The sequence below is a fragment of the Ovis aries genome, chromosome 14 (genome assembly GCF_016772045.2).
Source record: "Ovis aries strain OAR_USU_Benz2616 breed Rambouillet chromosome 14, ARS-UI_Ramb_v3.0, whole genome shotgun sequence".
Taxonomy (NCBI): domain Eukaryota; kingdom Metazoa; phylum Chordata; class Mammalia; order Artiodactyla; family Bovidae; genus Ovis; species Ovis aries.
The window spans coordinates 60,188,956-60,209,483 of record NC_056067.1 but is presented as its reverse complement, the minus strand read 5'-3'; the positions used below and the strand labels follow the sequence as shown (position 1 = coordinate 60,209,483).

Below are 20,528 nucleotides of genomic sequence, written 5' to 3'. Positions count from 1 at the left end.
AATTCTCAGGTTTTTGTTTCAAATTTTTTTCAGATTCATTCCTTGCCTGAGTGCTTTCTTCCCTTCATCTCATACATCTGAAATTTTCTTTGGTAAGTAGTAAATCATCTTAGACTATTTTGTGCCATACTTAGCAAAAGTGTCACCTCGTTTATCAGTTCTAATGAGGTAGATGAACCTAGAGCCTATTATACAGAGTGAAATAAGTCAGAAAGAGAAAGACAAATACTGCATATTAATGCGTATATATGGAGTTTAGAAAGATGGTACCAGTGATCCTACATGCAGGGCAACAAAGGGAGACACAGATGTAAAGAACAGACTTTTGGACTCAGTGGGAGAAGGCGAGAGTGGGATGATTTGAGAGAATAGCATTGAAACATGCATATTACCATATGTAAAATAGAATGATCAGTGCAAGTTCGATACATGAAGCAGGGTACCCAAAGCCAGTGCTCTGGAACAACCCAGAGAGATCTGGTGAGGAGGAAGGTGGAAGGGGGTTCAGGATGGGGAAGACACATGTCCAATTCATGTTGATGTATGGCAAAAGCCATCATAATATTATAAAGTATTATCCTCCAATTAAAATAATTAAAAATTAAAAATGAGGAAGTTGAAAAAATAAAAGTTAATAAGCAAAGATCACTTCCCTTCTCTTTCTCTGAATTCAAAGAGAAATACATCTTGGAGGGTTTTATGTATGGGACATCGTGTAATAAAACAGACATATTTTCAGCTGTGGTTTTACCAAAGACATGAATAGTGTGTATGTGTTTATGTGTGCACACACAAATGGATATTTCTGGTCTCAGCTCTTTACCAGAGAATAACAGAGGTATGACATTAGATCTTGTGAAATTAAAGGCATTTCTTTGAGAAATGGGAAAAATAAAAGAACATCTAACACGATAAAAGCAACAAAATAAAATGCTTCATTCTTTCCTTTCAAAAAAAAGGGGAAAAAAAACCACACCTAGTTTAACTGGTTAGTCTAATGGTCTGTTTTCTCCATTGCTATGATCAGTGAAAAAAGTGAGCTGTGAGGTGATATGAAGATGTTTTCCTCAGGTCCCTTTTGGATTTTTCTGTGCAAATGAGGAAGGATGAGCTGGACTGACCTGGAACCTTCCAACAGAGCCTCTCTGTTCATGATGAAAAAGATTGGTCAGATCCTATTTCTAAGCTGACCCCTTACAATGTTTTTTGTACCAGTGGATATATATTTGCAATTCTGTATTTTTAAAATATTTTACTGCAATCTCATAATAAAGAATTACCTGCTTAGTATCAGTTTGACCCAATCTTGAAAGAAAAGTTTCTTTTGCTCAGATATATGACAGATGTTCCTGGTCTTAAATGGAATGGGCAATAAGGACAAACTTGGCCCTCTTGTCCTTCAGCCTCTCATTTCATTATTCACTTACATCCGGTTCTCTTCACTCAGCTCAGACCTTCTCATAAACGGCTTCTCTCTGGTCCTGAGGGAGCCCACTTGTACCATGGAGATGAGAGACTAGACCGGAAACTCTGAGCGTGAGCATCACTGACCCCTGAAATAATTAGCCAAATTGGCTGTGTGCCTGTGTGTGGCAGTTCTGGTTTGGAGGGAGTGTCTGGTGGTAATGAGAATTTTAAATAGATCCCAGTCCTCCCTCAATGAAAAACGAAAAGGAAAACTGTAGGATGGAGGCAGGATCACAGGCTCAGAATTAGGTGACTTCTATGAATAAGGCTAAATCTGAAGGGAGATTTCTTTTACATCCTGACGTTCAGACCTCCTCTGGCTTTCAATTTTTCCTGGGACAAAAGCTTGACTCTTTGCTGTGGCTCCACATCCCTCTGTCAAGCTCAGGGCCCTGTCAGTGTCTCCAGCCTCATCCTGGGAGTTGACCCTTTGCTCATGGTTCAGCCTGTCCTGGTCTCATTTACCTTTTCTCTGTTTCCAAATACCAAAACCATTTCTGTCTGACATCTTAGTTTCTTTTCTCACCTTCAAGTCACCCTGGCTGAGGCCCTTTGTCACCCTTCAAGTCTAGGCTCAGAGAGGTCTCCCTATGCCCTCCTAACAGTCTCTCTCCTGTTACGCAGGTTTATTGTCTGTGTATCAGTTGCCATCAGCAGAAATTAATGCCCTTCTTCATGGGTTATTTTGAGTCCTTCCTGGTTCTTCTCTTTTTAGGGCTCATAGTGTTCCGCTTCTTCCCAGCATGGCTGCAGTACCTGTTACTGGAAATGTCTTTAGATGACAGGACTATGGGTTGGGCTGAAATAATCCTCAGGGAAGACCAAGAGAACAGGGCAGGTGATGAAGATGTTTCTCATGTTCTGGACATTTCAGCTGTAATTGATCTTTACCCCATGTGACTACTTAATTACTCAAAAGATGAGCCAAGAAATATAGGAAGTCCTGAAAAGCCCTACAGAACTGGTATCCTCAAGCAGTGGGCTAAGATGTCCCCATGTTTAGTCTGCTGTGTTTAGTCCACTGCAGCCCCTAGATCTACGCTCTGTCCATCCAGGGACCAGTCACCATCGTGGACAGCAGCTTTGCCATCTACGAGTTCATGTGCTCAGTGTCAGCGATTGTGATTTCATCGCACTGAGGATGAGCAGAAATCCCAAACCTAATGGAGTAGGAACGAGAAGCTGCCCCCTGTGCCCCCGCAAGAGCTAGAATATCTTCCAAGGAGGTGTCTGTGGAGAAAACAGGAGATAGTGAGACCTGGAGACCCTTGCTTTGAGACTTGCTCATCTCAAGTGCCTTTGTTCGTGGACTCCATAATGTCCCCAGGTGGTGGCAGACTTTCGCAGGAGGGCCAGTCTCTTGATTTTCATGCTGAATGTGCAGTGTCCTTTTGGTGGTAGCTTGTGGGCACTCCTCTTGTGATCCCCTTTGCCAAGAAACCCCTGTGCACTTTAGTCTTGCTTAGTCTAGTCATGCAGGGAGGAGAGGGAGACAAATGGGGAAGCGGAGAGAGCCTGGTGGGGTCTGCAGGAGGCTTGTGGCAGTACTTGGGGGCATCAAGGTGAGCCCGGTGAATGGAGTGTGCGCCCATCCCAAGTGTAGTTGCAGGGACAAGGGGTGTGTGGATCTTTTGGAAAAGAATGTCTCAGTTCAGGCTGGAGAACCTGGAAGCGGGTTTGTTGGCATGGAATGGTTTGAGGTTCCAACGCCTTAGCTCGTGTTCCCGGGATAGCAGTGCTGCGGCTGACTCTTGCCTGCACAGGTTTGATTTGACAGCTGGTGACCCCACGTGAGGAGCCATGAAGCACGTGTTATTCAGCCAAGAGAAGTCTTTTCCACTGTTAGAACTGTGGCCTGGGCTGAGCCCACAGGCACCTGTGGGTGCAGGAGGATGGGAGCCTTGGGCTTGAGGGGCTGTTTCTAGCAGGTGCCCCCAGCATCCACTCGACACCCTGGCTTTTGTTGGCTCTTTTAGCAGTCAGGCACCATAGAGTAACAGGGAAAATCTCAGGTCATTTTTTGCATCAACTTTGGTATCATTGTGTACTTGGAGTTGCCGGTGAAGAAAGTTTCATGTGCATTTTGGAAGATACCAAGAGACTCTAGAGTGTTTCCTTGGAAGATGGTGAGGTCTCACTGGGCCATGTGCATCATTGGAGTTATCCCTCTTTTTCATAGTCTTTGGAGATTTCAATCTTTGACCTACCTCACTCACTGTAAATGAAAATATAGTGTCTTGTGTCTGTGGATCCTTAGGTGTCCTCTTTTGTATTTTGCCTCATGCATGAGTTATCAGGGCTTGGAATGCTTTGTGTTTGTGTAAGGGGGTTGAAGGCTCATTATGGGCTCTATGAACACTGTTGGACACCGTGAAAGTTTGTAAGTTTGTTTGAGGCCTGCTGGGAAATTAGGAGTACTAAGGTTAAGATCGCAGAATGCTTGTTAATAAGGTGGTCCTGCTCGGTAGGGATCTCTGGGCCCAACCTGAGAAGAGTCATAAAGTCCTGTGACGTAGGGGAAGATGGCTCAGAGAATCAGAGGGCAGTGATGCACAGTGATCTGCTACCTGGAGGCTTGTCCTCTAGAAGATGCAGCTGCAACTCTCTTGCTGCCTGGCCAGTGCTGGGTTCTCTGTTACCCACCCCTCTCCCTCCCAAAATAAGCAAACACACAGGCATAGTACAGAAAACACAGAATCTTAAGTGCACTGTTGGTGGTAATGTAAATGGTACTGCTATGTTGGAAAACAAAATGGAAGTTCCTTAACAAATGAACATAGAACAGGCCTACAGTCTGTCAAACTCATTTCTGACAGATATCCAAAGAAAAAGCGATCAGTTTTTCAGGGATATGTCCACAGTCCCATGCGTGTGACTGGATTCGGAGTAGCCAAGGCATAGACACAGGCCAGATGTCTCTTGACAAAAGAATAGGTAACAAAAGTGTGGTATAGAAATGTTTATTATATACTGTATATTCATGAACTATTTTTTCTCTATCTATAAATATATAAATCAAGAATCCTGCATTTATGCCAAAATGAATGAACCTACAGAACATTATGCCAAGTTAAATAAGCCTCACAAAGGAGGACAGACGCTATGTGGAAACTAGACTTGTCAAACTCATAGAACCATCGAGTAATAAGGCTGTTACCAGGAGCTGTTTGGAGGGGGAAATGAGGCACTGTTAGTCAAAGAGTAGACATTTTCCTTTGTAAAATAAGTAAGTTTTGGGGATCTGAGGTACTGCATGCTGCCTGTAGTGTTTCTATATACTTAAATTAACCCAGAGGGAAATAAAAAAGTGTACTCATAGGTGGAAGTGTAACTTACTCGACTATAACAATTATTCAATATATGAATCTATCACATGATCACTTTGTATACAGTACGTTTATACCATTTTTGTTAGTTACACCTTAGGAAGGCTGGGAAAGAAAGAGAGTTGGGAGGAGCTTTTCTCCTCTGAATGGTGCTCAATCCAGGCTTCACGCTTCATTGATGAGGCGTTTTGCATACCCATGTTTTATACCCTCTGACCAGAGATTCCCCTTCAGGTAGTTTGTGTTGGTCCACAGCACGAGAATGTTTAAGGTGTTCCAGTTGATTCCAGTCTGGATCCCTCACTGAGCATCAGGACTCTGAGTCCTCCCAGTCCTGAGGGCAGAGATCTGGGCTGAGGAGGGGGTGCTCTGCTCGGACTGGGGCTGGACAGGGGCCTGCTGTGTGACCTGAAGGGGATCGTAGGGTCAGCAGAGGTGGCCCCTGCTGCTGTGTGCATGAGGCCTCACCAGGAGGGGAGTGTGATCTAAGGGAAAGTGTGGGAAAGTCCCATGTTGGTCTCTGTGCTGGAATTGACTGTCCTGAGTCTCTCCTGAGACAGTGGCCACAGGGGACTGTCTGTTCCACACGGTGAGGGCTTCCCATGTGGGTGGTTGGGGCTCAGGAAGGGGATGTATTGACTCTAAGCATTAAACAGTACGTTTTCAACTTTCATGATAGACCTCTGAAGACTTGTGTTGCCTGAGGAAGCCCTGAAGTTGAGGAAGAGGAAAGAAAAGGAGTGAGGCATGGCTCTTTGTCAGGTAAGGTCATATTTAGTCTGTCCTTCCTGAAATGCCCTTCTCTGGACTTGCTAATCGTGTCTGACTCTGGAGTATCCTGTCTGGCTCCTGTACACGTATACTCACCTGGTGCCCTCCCTCAGGGCTCATCATCTCCACTTAGATCTCGTCTCCCCATGACCTGGTGACCTGGCTCTTGTGAGGAGGCTCCCCTGGGCACCGTCCCAGGCACGGCTTCTCACCCACGGGTTGAAGACGGGGTCTCAGTGCTGTTGGGCAGCAGAGATTGCTTAGGGCCCATCTGGATGTGCTGTCTGCTCTCTGTCAACCAGGGTAAGGAAACTGCACGTGGAAGTCAGGTATCAATATGCACAATAGCTGGTAATATCTGCGAACCAGATCAATTAGGGACAGTTTGTTCTGACTTTTTTAAGGCAGTTCAAACTAAAGATGTGGGTCAATCTCTTTAAATCCTTCTTGTTAATAGAATGGAAAGTTCAGAAATAGACATCAGTGATACAGGGTTTTTTAGTTTATCGTCAGATTTAAACTATGAAATGGATCTAAGTGTGGCAGGTGGAAATTTTCATCACCTCCGTTCTTCAGAGGTTGTCCTTTCACTCTGTGGATTGAATCCTTTGACACAGAGATGTTTTAACCTTGAATGCAAGCAAGATTCCAGCTTCACTCTTTTGCTGGTAGATATCTATTTTCTCAGTATCATGGTTATTGAGACTGTCCTTGCTCTTTTGTGTATCTTGACATCCTTGTGAATATACCTTACATATACACAAAGAATTATTTCTGAGTACTGTGTTCTGTTCAGTTGGTTTATTTGTCTCTTTTTATACCAATACCACATCACCTTGATTACCTTGTAATAAGTTTTGAAATAGAAAGACCTCCATCTTCTTTCTTCAAGAGTTTTGCTATTTGCTCTTTGAATAGTTATGTGACTTTCACCATGTTTTATCCTGCTTCTACAAAGATTGCCATGGCAGTTTTGATAATGAGTTAATTGGGTGATTGATCCTTTGTGGGGTTATTAAAGAATCTCTTTTGATATAGCATGTTTCTTTTGTAGTCTTTATGATTTTTACCTATGAAACTTTGTCATGTGGGAAGGAAGAAAAATATTTTTTTCTGCATCTAGATGATCCTGGTTTTTTTCCCTTTAATCTGTTAATGTAGTGTGTCATATTAATTGATTTTTATATGTTGACTTCTCCTTGCCTTATGTGAATAAAATCCACTTGGTCATGATGTCAGATCTTTTTATTTATTTATCTAAATAATTTTAATTGAAGGATTATTGCTTTACAGAAGTTGTTATTTTCTGTCAAACACCAGCATGAATCAGCCATAGGTATACATATGTCCCATCCCTCCCATCTTCCTGCCTATCCAACCCCTGTAGGTTGTTAGGAGCCCCTCTTTGAGTTCCGTGTCAGTCAGCAAATTTGCATTGGCTCTCTTCTCTACTTTATATATGGTAATGTAAGTTTCCATGTTACTCTCTCCATACATCTCGCCCTCTCCTTCCTCCCTTCCCCCCTCCATCTGTTCTCTATGTCTGTTTCTCCAGATCTTTTTAATATGTGTTGAAGTTGGTTTGCAAGTATTTTAATTTTGCATCAGTATTCATCAGTGGTATTGGTTTCCAGTTTTTCTTTCTTGTGTCTTTGAGAAATCAGCAAACTATTAGAATCATGCTTGCTCCATAGAATTACCAGGGTTAGTGGTAATTCTTTTGTAAATGTTTGGTAGAATTTGGTCCTCTATTTTTCTTAGAGGTTTCTGACTATTTTTTAAATCTCTCTAGTTATAATGGGCTTCCCTAGTGACTCAAATCATAGAGAATCTGCCTGCAGTGAGGGAGACCCAGGTTCTGTCCCTGGGTTGGAAGATTCCCTGGAAAAAAGAATGGCTGTCTCGTCCAGTCTTGTCTGGAGAAATTCCATGGACAGAGGAGCCTTGTGGGCTACAGTCCATGAGGTCACAAAGATTCAGACACAACTAAGTGGCTAACACTTTCACTTTCAACACTTCTCAATTTTTTTATTTCTTAATAAGTAAAATAGTTTGCATGTTTCTGAGAATTTGCCAGTATCTCCTATATACTGTCATTGATAGGCATTATTGGTCATCAGTCAGTCAGTTCAGTTCAGTCTCTAAGTAGTGTCTGACTCTTTGCGACCCCATGAATCACAGCACACCAGGCCTCCCTGTCCATCACCAACTCCTGGAGTTTAGTCAAACTCATGTCCATCAAGTCGGTGATGCCATCCAGCCATCTCATCTTCTGTCGTCCCCTTCTCCTCCTGCCCTCAGTTTCTCCCAGCATCAGGGTTTTTTCCAATGAGTCAACCCTTCACACAAGGTGAGCAAAGTATTGGAGTTTCAGCTTTAGCATCAGTCCTTCCAATGAACACCCAGGACTGATCTCCTTTAGGATGGACTGGTTGGATCTGCTTACAGTCCAAGGGACTCTCAAGAGTCTTCTGCAACACCACAGTTCAAAAGCATCAATTCCTTGGCACTCAGCTTTCTTCACAGTCCAACACGCACATCCATACATGATCACTGAAAAAATCATAGCCTTGACTACAGGGACCTTTGTGGGCAAAGTAATATCTCTGCTTTTGATATACTATCTAGGTTGGACATAACTTTCTTCCAAGCAGTAAGCGTCTTTTAATTTCATGGTTGCTGTCACCATCTGCAGTGATTTTGGAGCCCAAAAAAATAAAGTCTGACACTATTTCCACTGTTTCCCCATGCATTTCCCATGAAGTGATGGTACCAGGTGCCATGATCTTAGTTTTCTGAATGTTGAGCTTTAAGCCAACTTTTTCACTCTCCTTTTTCACTTTTATCATGAGGCTTTTTAGTTCCTCTTCACTTTCTGCCACAAGGGTGGTGTCATCTGCATATCTGAGGTTATTGATATTTCTCCTGGCAATCTTGATTCCAGCTTGTGCTTCTTCCAGCCCAGCATTTCTCATGATGTACTGTGCATATAAGTTAAATAAGCAGGGTGACAATATACAGCCTTGACGTACTCCTTTTTCTATTTGGAACCAGTCTGTTGTTTCATGTCCAGTTCTAACTGTTGCTTCCTGACCTGTATATAGGTTTCTCAAGAGGCAGGTCAGGTGGTCTGGTATTCCCTTCTCTTTCAGAATTTTCCACAGTTTCTTGTGATCCACACAGTCAAAGGCTTTGCATAGTCAATAAAGCAGAAATAGATGTTTTTCTGGAACTCTCTTGCTTTTTCCATAATCCAGTGGATGTTGGCAATTTGATCTCTGGTTCCTCTGCCTTTTCCAAAACCAGCTTGAACATCAGGAAGTTCATGGTTCATGTATTGCTGAAGGCTGGCTTGGAGAATTTTGAGCATTACTTTACTAGCAGGTGAGATGAGTGCAATTGTGCGGTAGTTTGAGCATTCTTTGGCATGGCCTTTCTTTGGGATTGGAATGACAACTGACCTTTTCCAGTCCTGTGGCCACTGCTGACTTTTCCAAATTTGCTGGCATATTGAGTGCAGCACTTTCACAGTATCATCTTTGAGGATTTGAAACAGCTCAACTCGTATTCCGTCATCTCCACTAGCTTTGTTCGTAGTGATGCTTTCTAAGGCCCACTTGACTTCACATTCCAGGATGTCTGGCTCTAGGTGAGTGATCACACCATCGTGATTATCTTGGTCATGAAGATCTATTTATTGGTCATAGTAGTTCCTTATCTTTAGAAACTTCCTTTAACCTCAGTTGTAATCACTCCTGTTTCATATCTGTTTTTAGTTGTTTGAATCTTTTTTTCTCTTTTCCTTAGTCTAGGTCGGGGCTTTCTTATACAGTTTTTTCAAAACATCAACTCTTGGTTTGTTGATTTTTATATTTTTCAGCTTTCCTTTCAGTACAGTCTTCTCTGTGTGTTATAAATTTTGCAATGTTGTCTTTACATTTTCATACATATATTTAAAAATTTCCCATGAATTTGTATGTAATTTTTTTCTTAGACCCCTTTGCGGTGTAAGAGTGAGTTGTTTAATGTCCACATTTGGGGAATTTTCTTTTTTTCTTGTGTTTATTTCATTGTTAGGGGACATACTTTTATGGTATCAGTCTCTTAAAATGGTTAATTTTGGCCTAACATGTGGTCTCTCATAGACAATGTTTTATGTGTCCTTGAGATGCATGTGTTTCATGCTTTTGTTGGGCTGTGTGATCTGTGCATGCCTGTTCAACTTGGGCATTGAAAACTTGTACTACTCCTGTGCCGCTATTTCGGTCTTCCTTTCCTTTAATGTTTGCTTCATTTTTATGAGATATCTAATGTTAGCTGTATATATATTTTTCTTGTTACAGCTTTTTGGTAAATTGACCGTTTTATCATTACACAGTGTTTATCTCATTGCACTTTTTTTTTCTTCAGTTTATTTTATCTGATATAACAGTCTCCCGTGCTCTCTTTACTATGGACTGTCTTTTGCCATCCTTTCACTGTTCACCTTTCCGTGTCCTTAGGTTTGTGAGTACTACCTGTTTCAACTCTCTGACAAACTCTGCGTCTCTTGCCCTGTAGTTTTCCTCCTTTTACTTCTTCTGGTGGCCCCTGCCCATGCGCATCATATGGTGGCGAAAGACAGGCACCCTGGACAGCTCCTTTCATGCCACTGTAATTTCAGAAGGAATGTATTGAATGTTTCCTTCCCATCATGATGTGCCGGGGTCCAGCCCTGGTGGATCCAGGGAATTCGAAGGGTGGACGGCGTCGGCGTGGAAAGACTTGTTTATTTATTAATGAAAGATTAGATTAAGAAACTATAGTGTAGTAAGAAGATTAAGTGGAGAAAGAGGGCTGAATAGCTTGGTTTACGCGGAAGGCCAATAAAATTCCAGACAAGGAATTTGCACCATCTACGTTGGGCCACCGGCGCCCGCTTGAATATCTAAGGGTGCCTCGCCTTAAGCTCCCTTTCTCGCGGGTCTTAACAGCCGGGGCAAGTAAGTAGACCTGGTGGGCCTCCGCGCTCCAGGTGGAAATTCAACCCGAAATTAAAGTAAAGAGCAGAGAGAGGGAAAGAGAGAGGAGAAGAAAGAGAGAGAGAGACACGGGGGGAGCCAGAGTGCCTAGAAACCAGGCCGGGAGACTAGTTAGAGAAGCTGGTCAAAGAAGCTGGCCCCCGGCCCCAGAAGCTGGCCCCCGGCCCCAGAAGCTGGCCCCGGGAAGCTGGCCCCGGGAAGCTGGCCCCCGTCTTTTATTGTTCAGAAGGCCTTTTATACTTTTGATAAAACACAGAGATCAATGGGTAACACAAGATTATGTAGCGTTCGCAGCTCAGGCTCTTTCTATACATCATTTGGTATACAAAAGGTCTCAGGTGATTTACATTATCTTCTGGCCAAGAGGCTTGTTAACACTTTTGGCTCTCTTCCTTAATGAATGTTAATCTTGTTTCCCCTGAAGTGTTTTTCTTTAATCTACATCTCCTTAAAGCATTAACATTAAAGTTACATCTCTATAGAACAAAGGTGCAGCGGGACACAACAAAGAAGGTACTTAACTCAAAGATCTAATGTTGCTAACACAAGGTCTACTACTTGTTTTTCTAACTATATCTACAACTAAAGGATGTGAAAATTTGGCAGCAAATATTGACCCAACAAATGAAACCTTTAACCAGTCCTGTTCTAAAGATTTTGACTCCTCGGAAGCTCCTACATTCCTAGGATGTTTTAAGCTTCCTGTGCCTCCTGCGGTCAGGAGGCCTCAAACAATCACACGCGCAGCTGTAGGAGTCCTGCAGGCAGGCTAGAAAGCCATCAGAGGGTTTTTTGGATTGAAACACTCTTTCAAATGCAGAAGACTAAAGCCCTGAATTGACTTTTTCCAGAAAATGTCAGAAGAGTGGAAAAGCAGAGCACAAAAGCCGGCAGATTTTTGTTGGGGTACATGCTTAGGAATTTCCAGAGGGGTCCCTGAAGTCTGAGCACGCCTTGCGTATGTCAGCTTCCTTCCTCATGACCTTGTCACGGGCGGGATTCCTCACACTGGCTCCCAGCAATGATGTTTCTTGAGATAGTCTTGCTTAATAACTTTATTTTTTTCCATATTCTTTTTTGCCATGATTTTTAATTCTCTAAGAAGTTTTTGTACTTTACTATTGTGATAATTTTTTTTGGTCATAATCTAGGACTCTTCTAATATCAAATCTCTATTTTATTAATGGAAAAAAAAGCAAAGAAAGTCTTTGGCTTCTGTTAATGCCTTGCTATGTAAATTTAAATGGATAAAATTGTATTTGTACTTTTGTATATGGTAATTTTCTTATGAATTGAGTTCAAGTTTTTTTTTTTTTAATATTTTTAATAGTTTTCCTTTGGTAGCCTAATATAGAATCCTGTTGACAAACTCAGCTGAATACAAAGGATATATTTTTATCATCTGAAATATGCTGAAATTCATGTGAATAAAAGGATGACATAAAATTGTCCAAAAAAATATGTCAAGAGACAAATCCTCTCATGTCAGTTAATTTTTTATAGATAAGCATGGATGCATGTGCAAGTCTGTGGTTTAGATAGAGGACATCATGATTTTAAAACTACATATCACCTTTTTTTTTTTCAGTTGAAATTATGTTATCAGTATAATCTGTGGCCTTGAAATTTTCTAAGCAATCCTGTTAGTGTTTTAAGTAGTAAATTACTAACAGTTGTGTTTCTATATCCACGTCTATAATGACCTTTCATGCCATTCCACATTGTTCACCTTGGACTTTTTTTTTTTTTTTCACATTAATACAATATTTATTTGTTTTCCTTCTGTCAACCCCTGAGCCCATCACTTTCCCCAGGCTACCTGAGGAGTTACAGGAAAGAGAACATACTGGGTAGACACAGGAGAAAGAGCTATGGGAGGTGGAAACAGCTCCTTCACATCGTGAAGAAGATGAGCTAGACCACCATCAGGCAAAACAGCCCATAGCCGTTGAGAGGGCCAAGCCCATGGCGTAGAAGAGCTACTGTTTCAGAGAAGGATTCCTGGCTGAACAGTGATGAAGCTCCCGAACACAGTCCCACTTCCAGCCCCGGAGCCAGCCACCCCTTCTGTGGCAGCTCCAGCTCCAGGGAACTTGGCTGCTGTGTCAAAGTCCCTTGAAATGGCACTGGTTTGGAAGCTGTGGCTAGGAGTAAGTGAGATGGTCTGGGGACCTGGGGCTGCCAAGCTGCTGTGGCTCTCGTCAGTGTCTCCAGTCCTTCACCACCACTGTGGACAGTGATCACTCAACAGAGGGAGGAGGTTCTGATCAGGGAGGAGGTGGAGACGAATTTGGCGCAGGCGTCAATTTTCAGGGGATGAAGGCCTGAGGCCCTAGAGCTGCTCCCCCTGCAGAGAAGACAGAGAGGCAGGGAGGAGGCTCACCTTGGACTTTTTTCAAGTTTTCTTTAGGAGCCCTCTGTCAAAGGACTTTCAATGTTCTCTGTATTACTTCACTGTTAGATGCTTAAGCTTCAGTTGCTGAGCCCAAGCCTCTGAGTTCAGGTGCTTCGTGTAACATTTCTTACCTTGTTGATCTGAGTCGAGTTTCTCAGAGTGTCTGTGACACAGTTTTTCTTCTGTAAGGTGGGAACAGATGGTTCTTTAATGAGCTATTATATTGATGACAGGTTCTTGCCTGTGAAGTACTTATTTAATGTTTAGAGTAATACTACAGTAATTTAGAGCAACAGGAAGCCTTCAGATAGTTTTGGTCCTTGCTGCTGTTATCAACGTCATAACTGAAACTTTTGACCTTTCCGTTAAAAGTGCCTTGGACTTTGTCATCTCTGAAGACACCACTCATGCTGTACCTCATCGAGATAATGAGTTGCACTCACTGGGTAGAACATAATATCTGACACTTCTGTATAGCCAAAACAGTGTTGAGCTTTATTCAAATATATTTCATGGATTTTGAACAGTGATGAAAAATCCATATTAATTGGAGGATCTCATAACGCCATATGAAAAAACATAAGAAATTAAAATTAAGAGATGCATAATTTCTCCAGATACCCCTGCATGGATCTGTTAGAACACATACTTCAACCAAGTCAATCCGTACCCCTTATCACCCTTTCTCTTTTGCATGAAAATGAGAACTTTTCATGACCCTTTTGGTGACATGTGGTTTCATTTCAGGAACGACTGACCTCTGAGGATGTGGCCATCAAATTCACTCAAGAGGAGTGGGAATTCCTGGATCCTGCTCAGAGGGCCTTGTACAGGGACGTGATGCTGGAGACCTACAGGAACCTGCTGTCTGTGGGTGAGGATGACTTCCTTCCAGAGCTGCCCTTGGGTATCTGCATTTTCCTTGTGTGCCCCTTAGGAGGCCCTGATGTCTTTCATGTGAGAGTTCTGGTGACTCGGGCATGACACAGGTTCACAAGGTTAAACTGACCCTCTTCAGATGCTGTGTCTGTTTCCTGTCACATCTGAGGTTGTCCCGGAGCTTAATTATGTACAAAGCTCACTGGCAAATGTTAAAAAAAAAAAAACACCAAAAAACCCGATTTCCTATTTTCTGCCTTTTGATTTTGGCTCTGTGTTTTAAAAAATCCACAGCTCTTTAGATTTGTTTCTTCTGATAACCCTGAATATCTATTTCTTTTTATTTGTTTTTGCTTGCCTTTTTTTTGGCTCTACCATTCTGCAAGTAGGATCTTAGTTCCCTAAGAATTAAACCTGCACCCCCTGCATTGGAAGTGAGAGTCTTAACCACTGGATCACCAGATGAGTCTCAGAATTTCTGTTTCTGATCTGAATATTATCTTCACATTGGAGCATGAGAAAAAGCTCTGGACAGTGGGGAGTGATGTAAAAATAGCCAAAAATACAACATATAAAGAAGAATGAGTATCTCAAAAGGGCTGTTTTTTTTCTGTTTAGGAGTGGGACAAGCTGGTGGATGGGATCCGCTGTTGTTGTTACTTAGGAAAATGTAAGGAGAGTGGGTAGAGAGATTGTCTTTTTGATCCTAGATCCTACGAGGGGAGCATATGTGAATCTCACAGGCTCTTAGCTTGCCGTCTGTAGGTCGAGCGCATGGTCCCATCTCAAGATGCTGTAATGTCTGTCCTTCATGTTGTATTTTTACTCTTGTGCTGCTCTACCCAGCCTGGGAATGTCAGCTGTTCCTGATGTTACATTCTCCTTACTTTGTATCATTTTACCACCTAAATTTCTTTGAAATATATCCCTGAGGGTCTGAAAGTTTATCTGGTTTCCTTGCTGTGATAATCCACCTATGTTTAATTGGCAGCCTCTGCTGAGTCTCTGTGGAGTGGATTTACTAACAGACACTAGTCCTAATGTTATTTTCTTGCTCTGCACAAACTCACCACTTGAAGCTATCCAGTAAAATGGTCAGTATGTTCTAAGATTATGAGAGAGAAAGTATCACGAGAGCCTGTTACATCTTTCTAGGTTATTTCCTGGCTTTGGAGACTCTGTCAAGGGCACCATGACAGTGTTGTTCCTGTATATCAAGGACCATATATTTTAGCCTCTGTAAATGGTATGGGAATTTAGCCCAGGACAGCTTGGTCTAAGTTCACATTCTCATATGTATTGGGCTGTTGGTTACACTGTTGTTCTGTGCATTGTCAGTATTTTTTTATTTTATCATTGAGTTCAAAGTTCTGTGTTACTCTTACTGTTTCTGTTCTGTATTTGCAACACGTTGGATGGTTTATTGGGGAATGATCCCTACGGCAGAACTGGTGATCTCAGTCCCTCTTAAAATTCTTTATATATTCTTTATACTCATTTACTATCAGATGTATGATTTCCACATATTTTCTCTTTTACTGTTGATTGTCTTTTCAAACTCACTGCACTTTAATATATAGTTCAGTTCAGTTCAGTTGCTCAGTCGTGTCTGACTCTTTGTTACCCCATGAATCGCAGCACACCAGGCTTCCCTGTCCATCACCAACCCCTAGACTTTACTCAAACTCGTGCATCGAGTTGGTTATGCCATCCAGCCATCTCAGCCTCTGTCGTCCCTTTCTCTTCCTGCCCCCAATCCCTCCCCACATCAGAGTCTTTTCCAGTGAGTCAAATCTTCGCCTGAGGTGGCCAAAGTATTGGAGTTTCAGCTTCAGCATCAGTCCTTCCAATGAACACCCAGGACTGATCTTGTTTAGGATGACTAGTTTGATCTCCTTGCAGTCCAAGGGACTCTCAAGTGTCTTCTCCAACACCACAGTTCAAAGGCATCAATTCTTTGGCACTCAGCTTTCTTCACAGTCCAACTCTGATATCCATACCTGAGCACTGGAAAAACCATAGCCTTGACTAGATGGACCTTTGTTGGGAAAGTAATGTTAATGTCTCTGCTTTTGAATATGCTATCTAGGTTGGTCACAACTTTCCTTCCAAGGAGTAAGCGTCTTTTAATTTCATGGCTGTAGTTTATAATTTTGATATAGTTCAAATTATTAATATCTGGTTTTATTTTGTGGCCTGTGGTTTTGTTGTTACATCTGGTAAATCATTTGTGGGTCTAATTTCCAGAAACATTTCCTGCATGTTTACTTCTAGGAGTTTTATACATTTGGGACTTAGGTTTAAGTCTTTAAACCATTTTGAATTCATTTTTGTCTATAGTGTAAGATAATGTTTCAAGTAAATTCTTTTGCTGGTGGGTATTCAGTTTTGTCAACATGTCTTATTTCATAGACTGCTTCCAACATTTAGTAGTTTTTATACCCTTGTGAAACATTGTTTGAATATCTCCGCAAGAGGTGTTTTTGTTTTTGTTTTAACCATTCTTTTTAGGTATGCTGCTGCTAAGTCGCGTCAGTCCTGTCCAACTCTGTGCAACCCCACAGACGGCAGCCCAACAGGCTCCTCTGTCCCTGGGATTCTCCAGGCAAGAATTCTGGAGTGGGTTTCCATTTTCTTCTCCAATGCATGTATGCACGCTAAGTCACTTCAGCCATGTCCGACTCTGTGCGACACCATACACAGCAGCCCACCAGCCTCCTCTGTCCCTGGGATTCTACAAGCAAGAATGATGGAGTGGGTTGCCATTTCCTTCTCCCCTTTTTAGGTATAGTTAATTTACAATGTTGTGTTTCAGGTATACAGCAATTCACAAGATACTTAATATAGTTCCCTGAGCTATATCGTAGGTTCTTGTTGTTTATCTATTGTATACATATATTCAATTCAGTTCAGTCACTCAGTCATGTCCGACTCTGCGACCCCATGAATTGCAGCACGCCAGGCCTCCCTGTTCAGCACTATCCCCTGGAGTTCACCGAGACCCACATCCATCGAGTCTGTGATGCCATCCAGCCATCTCATCCTCGGTTGTCCCCATCTCCTCCCACCCCCAATCCCTCCCAGCATCAGCGTCTTTTCCAATGAGTCAACTCTTCTCGTGACATGGCCAAAGTACTGGAGTTTCAGCTTTAGCATCATTCCTTCCAAAGAAATCCCAGGGTTGATCTCCTTCAGAATGGACTGGTTGGATCTCCTTGCAGTCCAGTGGACTCTCAAGAGTCATTTGCAACAGCACAGTTCAAAAGCATCAATTCTTCGGCACTCAGCCTTCTTCACAGTCCAACTGTCACATCCATACATGACCACAGGAAAAACCATAGCCTTGACTAGACGGACCTTAGTCAGCAAAGTAATGTCTCTGCTTTTGAATATGTGATCTAGGTTGGTCATAACTTTTCTTCCAAGGAGTAAGCGTCCTTCAATTTCATGGCTGCAGTCACCACCCACAGTGATTTTGGAGCCCCAAAAAACAAAGTCTCACACTGTTTTCCACTGTTTCCCCATCTATTTCCTATAATGTGATGGGACCGGATGCCATGATCTTTGTTTTCTGAATGTTGAGCTTTAAGCCAACTTTTTCGCTCTCCTCTTTCACTTTCATCAAGAGGCTTTTAGCTCCTCTTCACTTTCTGCCAGAAGGGTGGTGTCATCTGCATATCTGAGGTTATTGATATTTCTCCTGGCAATCTTGATTCCAGCTTGTGCCTCTCCCAGTCCAGCGTTTCTCACGATGTACTCTGCACAGAAGTTAAAAAAGCAGGGTGACAATATACAGCCTTGATGTACTCCTTTTCCTATTTGGAACCAGTCTGTTGTTCCATGTCCAGTTCTAACTGTTGCTTCCTGACCTGCATACAGATTTCTCAAGAGGCAGGTCAGGTGGTCTGTATTCCCATCTCTTTCAGAATTTTCCACAGTTTATTGTGATCCACACAGTCGAAGGCTTTGGCATAGTCAATAAAGCAGAAATTGATGTTTTTCTGGAACTGTCTTGCTTTTCCATGATCCAGCGGATGTTGGCAATTTGATCTCTGATTCCTCTGCCTTTTCTAAAACTAGCTTGAACATCAGGAAGTTCACGGTTCACGTATTGCTGAAGCCTGGCTTGCAGAATATATATTAGTTTGTATATATTCGGACTCCTAATTTATTTCCCCCTTTCCTGCCCCAGCCACCATCCTGCACTATCCCCTTTGGTAACCATAAGTTTGTTTCTTATGCTGGTGAGTTTATTTTGTGAATAAGTTCATTTGTATAATTTGTTTCAGTTCAACATATAATATCCTATGATATTTGTCTTTCTGTGTCTGATTTCATTTAGAATAATCCCTAAGTTTGTCTATATTGCTGCAAAAGGCATTACTTCATTGTGTTTTATGCTGTGGAGGTGGCAACCCACTCCACTGTTTTTTCTTGGAGAATTTCATAAACAGGGCAGTTTGCAGGCTGCAGGCCATGGGATCTTAAAGAGTTGGACATGGCTGAGTTACTTTCACTTCACAATATTTCCTTGTATGTAGGTACCACGTATTCTTTATCCCTTTGTCTGTCAGTGAACATTTAGGTTGCTGCCATGTTTTGCCTCATGTAAGTAGTGCTACTAAAACATTGGGGTGCATGTATCATTTTGAATTAGTTTTCATCCTTTCTGGATATATGCCCAGGATTGGAATTGCTGGTTCATGTGATGGCTCTATAGTTAGTTCTTTATGGAACCTCCATGCTATCCTCCAAAGTGGCAGTACCAATTTATGTTCCTTCCAACAGTGTAGGAGGGTTCGCTTCTCCACACCCTCTCAAGCATTTATTGTTTGTAGACTTTTTGATGGTGGTCATTCTGACCAGTGTGAGGTGATACATTTTTGTGGTTTTGATTTGCATTTCTCTCCTAGGTAGAGACATCAAACATCTTTTCAGGTGACTGTCGGTCATCTGTTTGTCTCCTATGGAGAAATATCTGTTTTGATCTTCTGCCCAGTTTTTGATTGGCTTGTTTGTTCATTGTTTTATATTAGGCTGTATGAACTGTTTGCATATTTTGGAAATAAATCCCTGATAGGTAGCATCATTTGCATATATAGTCTCATAGTCCAAAAGTTGTATTTTTGTTCTTTTTTTTTGGTTTCCTTTGCTTTGCAAAAAGGTTTTAAATTTAATTAGGTGTCATTTGTTTGATTTTGCTTTTATTACCATGACTCTAAGAGATAGATTCAAAAAAATTTTGCTGACATTTATGTCAGTGTTTTGCATTTGTTTTCCACTATGAATTTCATAGTATCTGGTCTTGCATTTAGATGTTTAATACATTTTGAGTTTATTTTTGTATGTGGTGTTAGAGAATGTTGTAATTTCATTCTTTTTCATGTAACTATCCATTTATCCCAGCATCACTTATTAAAGAGACTTCTTCATTCTATGTTCTTTCTTCCTTTTTATATAGAATAATTGACTCTGAGTAAATTGGTTTATTACTGGGTTTTCTGTCCTGTTCTACTGATCTGTGTTTCTGTTTTGTGCCATCATCATACCACTTCCCTGGTGGCTCAGATGGTAATGTGTCTGCCTACAATGCAGGAGACCCAGGTGCAATCCCTGGGTCCAGAAGATCTCTGGAGAAGGAAATGGCGACTCACTTCAGTATTCTTGCCTGGAAAATCCCATGGGTAGGCTACAGTCCATGGGGTCGCAAAGAGTCAGACACGTCTGAGCAACTTCACTTTTTCTCTGATGACTATAAGTTTGTAGTATGGTCTGAACTCCGGGAACACGATCCCTCCAGCTCTGTTCTTCCTTCTCAAGATCGATTTAGATATCAGAGTCTTTTGTATTTTGGTACAAATTAAGTTTTTCTTTGTTTTATGAAATATGTCGTTGTTAATTTGATAAGAGTTGCATTGAATATGTAGATTGCCTTGGATAGTATGGTCATTTTGACTGTTATTTCTTTCAATCCAAGAACACAGTATATGTTTCCATCTGTTTGTGTCATCTTTGCTATCAGTCATCAGCATCTTATAGTTTCATGAATACAGTTCTTATGACTTTTTAGGTAGGTTTATTCCTTAGAATTTTATTCTTTTCTCTGAGATGGTGAATGGGATTGTTTTATTAATTTTACTTTCTGATGTATCATTATCAGTGTATAGACATGTAGCAGTTTTCTATATATTTTGTATCCAGCAAGTTTACTCTGTTCATTGATAAGGTCTAGTAGTCATCTGGTGGCTTTGGGATTTTCTGTGTATAGCATCATAGTGACAGTTTTACTTCTTTCTTCTTCTTTTTTTTTTTTTTTTTTTACTTGAATTCCTTTTATTTCTTTTTCTTTTCTGATTGTTGTGGCTAGGACTTCGAAAAATTTGTCCAGTAAAAGTGGCAATAGTGAACATTCTTGTCTTATTCATGTTGTTAAGGGGAATCCTTTCAGTTTTTCCTTGTTGAGTATGATGTTAGCTGTGTGTTTCACATATACAGTCTTAATTATGCTGGGGTAGGGACCATCTCTGCTGACTTTCTGAAGGGTTTTTATCATAAATGCCACTTGAATTTTGTGAGAAACTTTTCTGCATCTATTGATGATCATATGGTTTTAAGTCTTCAACTGTTACTGTGGTGTATCAGTGATTAACTTGTGGATATTGAGAAATC

The 20,528-nt window shown here is 41.5% G+C and overlaps 2 protein-coding genes across 12 annotated transcripts in view; both read left to right on the top strand.

The window, feature by feature from the left end:
* LOC105605893 (zinc finger protein 665) overlaps positions 1-20,528 on the top strand; it is a 169,106-nt gene that overhangs the window by 2,151 nt on the left and 146,427 nt on the right. For all 4 annotated transcript variants that reach the window (XM_060399043.1, XM_060399040.1, XM_060399035.1 and 1 more), the window contains exon 2: positions 34-92. The gene's annotated coding sequence lies outside the window, so the exon portion shown is untranslated. The remainder of the gene's footprint in view (positions 1-33; positions 93-20,528) is intronic.
* LOC101108416 (zinc finger protein 160-like) overlaps positions 1-20,528 on the top strand; it is an 86,653-nt gene that overhangs the window by 58,550 nt on the left and 7,575 nt on the right. For 2 of the 8 annotated variants that reach the window (XM_042231178.1, XM_027978698.2), the window contains 3 exons: positions 34-92; positions 5,473-5,555; positions 13,728-13,854. In XM_042231178.1, coding sequence (XP_042087112.1) covers positions 5,541-5,555; positions 13,728-13,854 — 142 coding nt within the window. In that variant the 5' untranslated portion in view covers positions 34-92; positions 5,473-5,540. Of the gene's footprint in view, positions 1-33; positions 93-5,472; positions 5,556-13,727; positions 13,855-16,370; positions 16,645-20,528 lie in introns of those variants that run through there. The other 6 variants (XM_042231180.2, XM_060399070.1, XM_060399069.1 and 3 more) reach the window with 5 other exon arrangements.